This window comes from Etheostoma spectabile, chromosome 2 (assembly GCF_008692095.1).
Source record: "Etheostoma spectabile isolate EspeVRDwgs_2016 chromosome 2, UIUC_Espe_1.0, whole genome shotgun sequence".
Lineage (NCBI taxonomy): Eukaryota > Metazoa > Chordata > Actinopteri > Perciformes > Percidae > Etheostoma > Etheostoma spectabile.
Genome location: NC_045734.1, coordinates 12,323,689 through 12,332,262, shown reverse-complemented (window position 1 = coordinate 12,332,262; position 8,574 = coordinate 12,323,689). Strand labels below are relative to the sequence as shown.

The 8,574-nt window shown below is 38.3% G+C and overlaps 1 protein-coding gene across 1 annotated transcript in view; it reads right to left on the bottom strand.

Moving 5' to 3' along the window:
* Positions 1 to 7,646: 7,646 nt before the first annotated feature.
* The window catches only part of scpp7 (secretory calcium-binding phosphoprotein 7), a 2,552-nt gene continuing 1,624 nt past the window's right edge, over positions 7,647 to 8,574 (bottom strand). The window contains exons 8-10 of the mRNA XM_032532438.1: positions 8,361 to 8,549; positions 7,984 to 8,068; positions 7,647 to 7,775 (exon numbers count right to left, since the gene is read on the bottom strand). Of these exons, the coding sequence (XP_032388329.1) occupies positions 8,018 to 8,068; positions 8,361 to 8,549 (240 nt within the window). The 3' untranslated portion in view covers positions 7,647 to 7,775; positions 7,984 to 8,017. The remainder of the gene's footprint in view (positions 7,776 to 7,983; positions 8,069 to 8,360; positions 8,550 to 8,574) is intronic.

The following is an 8,574-nucleotide window of genomic DNA, read 5'->3' as shown; positions in this document are numbered from 1 at the left end:
ACCTGGCCCAGGATGAGCCACCTGACAGCTGTGTGGTAGCCTGTCAACATGTTCAGTTACATGCTCCTTCAAAACTGACACAAACAGCCTGGGATTTGAGATCCCAGGCTTCCATAGTGATATGTCTCACTATGGAAGACGTAGGGAGGTGTGTCCTATAGTGAGACATTGAAATGAATGCTATGAATGAGAACTTCCGTTATCTCATAGTCTTATCCCACGTAAAAAAATGAGTAACTGGGCTGTGTCGCAGACTTCACAGCTTTTGTCCAGAGCCAAGGAGAAAAGTTTGAAATAGTCTGCTTTGCTTTTCAGCTAAATCTCCAGGTTTCCGGCGATGTCCTCAATCCTTCTCATTACGGTTCGCCTGGAAAGCGGCACATGCTCAAAAACCTCTTTTTCTCTGGGCATATTAGCACAGCACCAAACACTCTTTAATAAATGCCCCTTCAGAAAATGGCTTACTGTGATTTTGTTGGAAATCACAAAGCTTGTCTTGACTGCTGCATCCCTGGATGTGCAAAGGCCTGGTTGCTTTTTCTTTGCATGTTTAGTAGTAGTACCGATTCATATAATAATCTTTCAACACAGCGATCTGTTCTCTGCAAACTACGGTAAGCTCATGGCTTTACCTTTGACTGTAGACCTTTCTTTCCCATAAGCTGACATTTTCTGAGGGATAACAGCTTATTTGTGTCCATGCTAACGTCTCTGTTTTCTAAACAGTTTTATATGACAGGCAAAGTGTCCCTCCCTTTTGGAAATGCACTTTATACAGCATCAGTCAATGTAGTGCATTCACCAATAAGTGGAAGACATATGAATGACTTACTTTTCGTAGCTGTATTTACAAATGGTTCATGAGAACAGCCTGCCTGGAGCCACAGGTTAAAGAACAAGGCTCTTGGCCTTGGAGGAACTTTGGCATTTAACGTCCTGGTCTTGAACTACCACTTGACCTCAGACGTCATAATGTGTTTGCTTCTTTGTGGGACTAAACCTAATTGATGGTTTGTTCTATGCTTTTCTGTGTAGGCTGACAATGGTCAAAAACATTCTTTTTGTCAGTCATTCATTTGCTCGACCGTTTAGGTCCAGTTAAAAATATCTATCTATCTAACTGTTGAATTGATTGCCATGCAATATGCCTTGTAATCACCAACGGCAATTATGCAACCTCTTCCTGTTGCTAGGAGTATAATATTAGATAAAGTTAATAATGTTTTGAGTGCTTAGCAGTTGATGGTAAATTGGCTAAATCTTCCTTTACCACTAGATGTTATTATTTTAGGCAAAAGTAATCATTCAGAAATAAAAAAAAAAATAACAGTGTGGTGCCACCCCTGTGGAACTACTTAACTGACACACTAGCAAAGCAACATCAGTGCAGAAGAGACAGATAGTGGTAGAAGAAGACAGGAGGAGGAGCGTTACATGCCAAAGCTGTCTCAATGGCCAAGCAGGGGAGATGGACCAACTGGGAGGGCTGGAGAAGAAAAAGCTCAGCTGGCGTGACATCTGGCAGATGGAGGGAGCGCGGCGTAGTTTTGTCCTCAGAGCCATATACAACCTGCTACCCTCATCCCAAAATCTGAAAGTGGGGTATGAAGAAGATCCATCAAGTCCATGTCAAGTGCTGCCGAAAAAAGCAGTAACTGGCTCTGGCTCAAGCGTAAGGACCCCAACTAAGGCAGCAAGATAGAGACAGATGGTATGCGGTCAGGCTTAGGCCCGACTCAGGGAGATGTACCCTTGCCATACAGAGCCCATAAGGGATATAGAGAGTACCGGTATGTCATGGAGGGGGGTGTACCTGGGACGCTGGGTACACTGAGCCCTCTGGAGACATGGGGTTCAATCAGCAAAACGTTGATGAAGAAGGGTGCCCACTTGATGACCCTAATGACATACCGTGACATTAAACTTAAAGTTTCCTCTACTTCGCTCACCACAATTCTCTCACCACCACTACATGTCGTTTCTGACTTCCTTGTTTTTTTTCCTCCCAAACCTCCAAAAACACCTCCCAAACTTAGTGATCTCTGATTGGCTTAGATTACCAGTCAGAAACTACATTACAATTCACATTAAATGATGATGAATGATTAATAAATAAAAGATTAATAGTAAATGTTGTGTTAATGCATGCTAACACAATAAACTAAGATGGTTAACATGGTAAACATGAAACTTGCGGAGTGTCAGCATGTCAGCATAATCATTGCTAGCATGTTAACATACTGATCTTAGTATAACTCAAAGCACCGCTGTGTCTAAATATGATACCCTAACAAAGGTGCTAGCATGGCTGTAAACGCAATGTTTCCCAAATATATACTAATTCCAAGCAGGTTTTGATCATGTAATGTGTTAATGTGACTTAATTGAAAAGTATAAAAAAATCTAGAAAATTGCCTGTGACAGCATCACAGTAGAATAGCGGTGTGTTTTACATATCTTTATAAAACAGTTCATCACACCACATGTGATTTAGCTGACGCGTTTATCCAAAACGACTTACAATTGCTAGAGATGTCAGAGGTTGTATGCCTCTGGAGCAACTAGGGGTAAAGTGTCTTGCTCAGGGACACATTGGTTGGTGGATGCAGTGGGAATCAAACCCAGATCCTTCCATTGTCCGATAACAGCATTTATTTACAACCATTTTTATCATGTTTGGGCATTTTTAGGTGTCTTTATAACTTCATAGAATTTCTGTGCAGTAGTAAAACCAACATACTTTCGTTGTGGCAAGTCAAATTAAGCCTATTAAACCTGCTGACAACATCGTCTCTGTTGAGGGTGATAGAAGTTTTGAATTTATGTGATGAACGCTCCAGGAAAGAGGACTTGTGGGTAAGAGACAGTTATAGCATGAGAGGATGGCGCCTGTGTATTTTAAGTGTCTTTAAGGAGATAAATGTTAAGTCATGTTTTGACAGGCTTGTCCCCAGGGAAGCGAGGATCAGGAAGATCTTTCCCCACATGGTATTTATTTTTCACTGTGGGGGATTTTGCTCAACCACTGTGGCAAATTATGTTCACTGTGTGTAATTTTGATGTACCGTAACCTATTGTAAGATACACATACTATAGCTGTACTGACTATGTTGGGTTCGGGGTTACTTTAGTCGTTTACCAAAGAACAGAGGCTTTATTAGACATGACCCTTTTAGTGTATGCCTCTTTCTTTTTCAACACAAATAAAAGTTTGTTTTAGGTTGATGTCTTTGTTCACTTACCCTTTGTCCTGACGTGTATCACAGTTGTCAATCAGAGGCCCTCCACTGTTTACAATTTCAATTGTTTGTACATTATCCATAAACACAATTTATAAACACTTTAAGTTTTAATACTTACTATATCTCTCATGTCTCAACCCTAGCTTATACAAAGCCAACCAAATCTAGAGCTGTGATCATAGTACATTTGTGAGTCTATGCATTAAAATCACTTTTATTTTTAAAACATTTTTCATATTTGTTTATATAAAACATTCTACTGTATTTGTTTCTTGACCAGTGCAGTACTTGCTTTTATCTTTTGTTTTATTTTACTATGTTTGTTGTGCACAAACAAGGCAAAATCTATTGTGTTTATCTTTAAGGATTATTACATGTGTTTGGTTAGGGTTAGAAAACATTTACAAAGCCACATTTTTAAAGTAATTTACATGCAGTATTATGTTCATTGTATTGACCAGCAGTCTTCTTGTTACTTGCCTTTGCTTGAATGCATTGCAACATATTATGGTGGCAACACACTGACACTGCTGATCAGCAGAATACTGTAAAGCCATGGTTAAACTGTTCATCAATTAGAAAGTGCGTGCACGATTGTCATTGTGTGTCCTTGCGTGAGTACACTAGATAAACAAAATGAAGACCTACTCTTAGAGAAACAGCTCTGCAGCTCTGCTAGAGGTCATAAACTCCACAGGGAACCTTTCAGTTAAATAGCAACATTGAAACACTTGGCTGCTAAAATGCACCACTTTTAATGTAAGAAGTCAAATTCACATTATGCTCTTCCATAATGCCCGAGTTTGCCTACTGATTACTTTCTGAGCTTGATTTTCCAGAAAACATAGGTCAAGAATGATTGGCATGATTTTAGGGAGCCAATGGCCCTACCCCATATTTTTAAGCTTATTAACATTGACAAAATACAGTATATCCACTGTCATCCACTTACACATTTCTGCATGTTGAGTACTGTACCATACAGTTAACTGAATGGAAACCAATGGCTTCCTGGGAGGTCTTTAAAGATTACAGAAATACACACATTCTTAAGAAAAAAAGCAGAAGATGATTTGGCAAACTTCAGATGTGAAGAGCTGACACAATTAGTCCAGAAAATTAATTAGGAACCATTTTGATTGTCTAAGTTATTTTTCAAGCAAACGTTTTGATTAATCTATTCAACTGTGAGGTTGTTAATCATTTTAAACTAAAAGTCTTTGTTGTTTTGTTTTGGTTTGTAGGACAAAAAACCTTGTTTGAAGACACCCCTTTGGGCTCAGTTTTCTGCATTTGTTTCGGACCAAACAATTGATTAATAATGATAATTGATAAAACAATCCGCAGGCTGACCAATAATTTAAATAATCTTTACTTGCAGCCCTACAGCTGTGTATATATCACATGTTACCACATAGTAACAATACCAATTGAATTCTGAGACTTGTTGATCAAACACAGAAACTCAAAAATTGCTTGAAAACGTTTAATTCTTAAGGAAAATTACATTTATGGAAAAGTTCAAATGAGTTATTAAACATATGAAGCATTACAAAGTACTTGATTAACTCAAAAATAGTGAAAATCTATGAAGGCTATAAAGTAAAGCAGAAAAGTCTTCAGAAATATGTTTCATTCTACATGCAGAGGACCTTGTATTGATCTAGTTACTATCACATCAATATTCTTAATAAAAAAGTGGCTATTGCATGATCATCTTAGCATATTATGTTAACTCAAGTAAGCACGTCCACATGTTGGAGAAACAGATTCAGTCATTTAACATAATTTGTTCTAATGTCTGAATGTTAAGGAGGAAGAAATAGTTTTGCCTCCTTTTCATGCTTCTCCACTTTACACCTTTGCCGGCATCTGCAAAAACAAATAAGCAATTTAAAGCAAATATTCACACACTCAGTTCAGAGATGACATTTGCTATACTCATATTGATATTCACTCAATATGTGTGTTGATTTGCAGTACAGCTGTTATTAAATTAATATAGCAATGTATTAAAGTTATATGTGTATTGCAAAGTATACCTGGCTTGTCTGCGGGGGCTGGTCCTGCTGGAGAGACTGCAAAGGATCCTGGGATGGAAGAGGATTGGCATCAAAGGAGGGATACTGAAAATAGAAAAATGAAACCTCAGAAGTGAAGAAATGCTTAGAATGAATCAAAGTAACATATTCAAACTATAACAAGACTCTCTTTATATACTTTCTTTTCCCTCACATTTGGCATTTGGGGAATATTTTGAGGGGGATATTCAAATGGGAGCACCTGTAAAGAAAAAAAAATGAATGGGTTGAGTAAAATATGGTATATGAAAAGCACGAAAACAAACAGTAAAAGGCCTAATTTCAAATAAATAAGTCTTACATTTGACATGTGAGGGACGTTTGTCATAGGAGGGACGTTTGTCATTATCTGGAACAAAAGCACAAACCATCGTTTAGTATTGTAGCATGCAGAACAATATACTTTAAAAGTAATTTCATATTTACGTTATGTACATTATAATATATCAAAGTTTAAACTATTTACCCTTTGCTGGGAGAAGTCATAGGGGTAGTACTGCAAGAAAAATACAAGAGCACAGAAATATCAATACCTTTGGTTCCACCAAGTCATTTATTGTATCAAACATGCTTCTACGCGCATAATTGAAGTGTTTTCAGTCCCAATAGCGTAAAAGAGGGGAAAAACATCACTTACGACTTCCACACTCTGTCTGCCTGGTGGCTGAGGAATGGAGTATTTGATGAAACCCTGGGAAGAAAAGGGCTGCAACAGAAAAAAGAATAATCAATGAAAATCATAATGAGCAGTTAGGTGATGTTTTTACCATAAAATGTGTGTTTGCTTACGTGTGCAGGGTCTGCTCCAGCTGCACCAAATCTGTGGGGATAAATCTTAGGAAAGAAAAACAGAAACAAACATAAGTGTACTGTAAGCATTTGTCACAATCACAGCAAGAGCATGAAAAAAAACATCTCAGTGAAATGAAAGCCTATGAGATAAGAAAGAGTTTGACATACAAGTTCCACACTGTAAGCGCCAGCTATTCCAGGGTTTGGAAGAGACTGACCAGCTGCGAAGGGATTCCTCATCTAAATGGATGGAAATTTGTCAGTAGACAGTCATCTCCACATATCAATATTTCTGCTGTGCTTCATATCTCAAGTAACATTTGCTCAATAGTGTACTATACATTTTTGTTTTCTTTTGCATATTAGAAATCTTTGAAACAGAAGTTAAACAGCACACAATATGCATGGTTACCTGTGAGGACGGCACCTGCTGTCTGGAACCCGCATAATGAGGCAGGTAATGAAAGATGGACTGAAAATGAAGGCAAAAACAGAAATAGTATATAGAGATACAAGGAAAGCTTGATTTTTACCTGCATTTAGAAAATGAAGTCAAGTAACCCATGTCTGTTTTTTTTTAAACTCACAGGTGCAGCGGAGGCCATGCTAGCCAGACAGAGGCACAGGATTGCCAGTTTCATTTTTGCTGATTATCCAAGTCCTACAAACACAATTCTTCATTACATTTACAAAACTTAGAGTCATACTGGATGGTTGGCTATCTGTTAGAAAAAGATGTACGATAATATGTTGAAGTTCTTCAATACTCACAGTCTAGAGAGGATGATGAATGTAGATTTGGGAGATGATTCCAGGTGATTGTATCTTCTACTGAGTTACTTTGTCTTTTATAGGGCCTGAGAGCCAATCACAGCCAATGGGAGTGATGTGACCAAATGACTAGGTGCAGAACAGGTGTCTAGTCTTCAGCTTTACTAAACGACCAGTGGTCAAATCCACTTTCTGTGTAATAGCAGACTGCTTGATTACACTGTCTAGAGCAGTGTGTACCTTCACACTGCCTACTTCTCATTTTTATTAGCACAGTTAGCATGAACAGTTTCATTAGTTATGTGCAGCATTGTGGCATTAACATCGGAATCTTCAATATTATGTCTATTACTTATGTAATTGTAATATTAACATTATTAATATTAGTCACATTGCTTGTTTTCCAGTTGCTCGCATGTTTATTGTTTTTTCATTGCATCACAGCAGAGCAGAACAGCTTCACAGAGACAAGTCTATCCAGACAACTGAGGGTGTGAATGTATAGTCAAAAGATAAAATTAGAAATTAGAATTAGAATTAGAAAATTGTATGATTGTATAATAATAACACGCAATATCAAACACAAAATGTAATCTTATCATATAAATTATTTGAAGCAAAGAACCATTTTTATTTCTTACGGAGCATAAGAGTATAGCAAATTCATTCAAGGACACAACAGCATGCAGTGACTCAAGACTGGGATAATAAACACATTTCATTGCAGAGCAGCACCAAAGTTTATTTTAAGTCACATTTATTTCATAAGACAACATACCCCCATTTTCTTTTCAAAATCATTTTATTATATTTTCATACATTGAGAAACAGCAGTGTTGGATGGTCATCTTTCCCCGGGGTAGGCTGCTGGTCTTACTGCATCGGGCACCTAAAGTGGGAAGCAAACAAGTTCATTAACTTTACTTGTAAGGAAAAAAAATTCAAGTTTTGAAAGAGACTTTTTTGATTTTGTTTGATAAATGATACTGTTAACACCTAACGTTCAGAATTAATAATTTAGCAGTAATACAGCCCACTTGTGCCTTGTAAACATATCATGTGTAATTTGTGTGCATGTCTACCTGTCCTACTCCAACCTAGTCCTATCCTGCTGAGTCAGATTTAGTTTGTTTAGTCATCTTCATCCTCGCCATCGTCATCATCTCCGCTGGGTCTGGCAGCCTGAAATGATAGAGGCTTTTGATGAGCCAATCAGAAGTGAGGATTGTCTGCTGATGAGTGGATGTTTCTCAACACCTCAGCAGAAATAGTTTTTCTGACGCAATACTGATTTACGAGAAGGAATCCATTGCGCTCATCATCACTTTAATTCAATTCAGTTTCCTAACTGCTGCAGTCATTTAAAGCTACTAGCGTACATTAAAAGTCACTCAAACCATGTAATGGTCCACAGCTGACAGTCAGTCTTAATGATTCTAAATGGCTCAAAATAAAAATCTAAAGTCATTCTTACAGGGGCACTAGCACCAAGGATGTGTACAACAGCGGCAGCTGGAGCAGCAGGAGCTGCTGGAGCTGCAGGAGCAACAGGAGCTACTGGAGCTGCAGGAGCTGCTGGAGCTGCTGGAGCTGCAGGAGCAACAGGAGCTGTGGGAGCAACAGGAGCTACTGGAGCTGCAGGAGCAACAGGAGCTGCAGGAGCAGCAGGAGCTGCTGGAGCTGCTGGA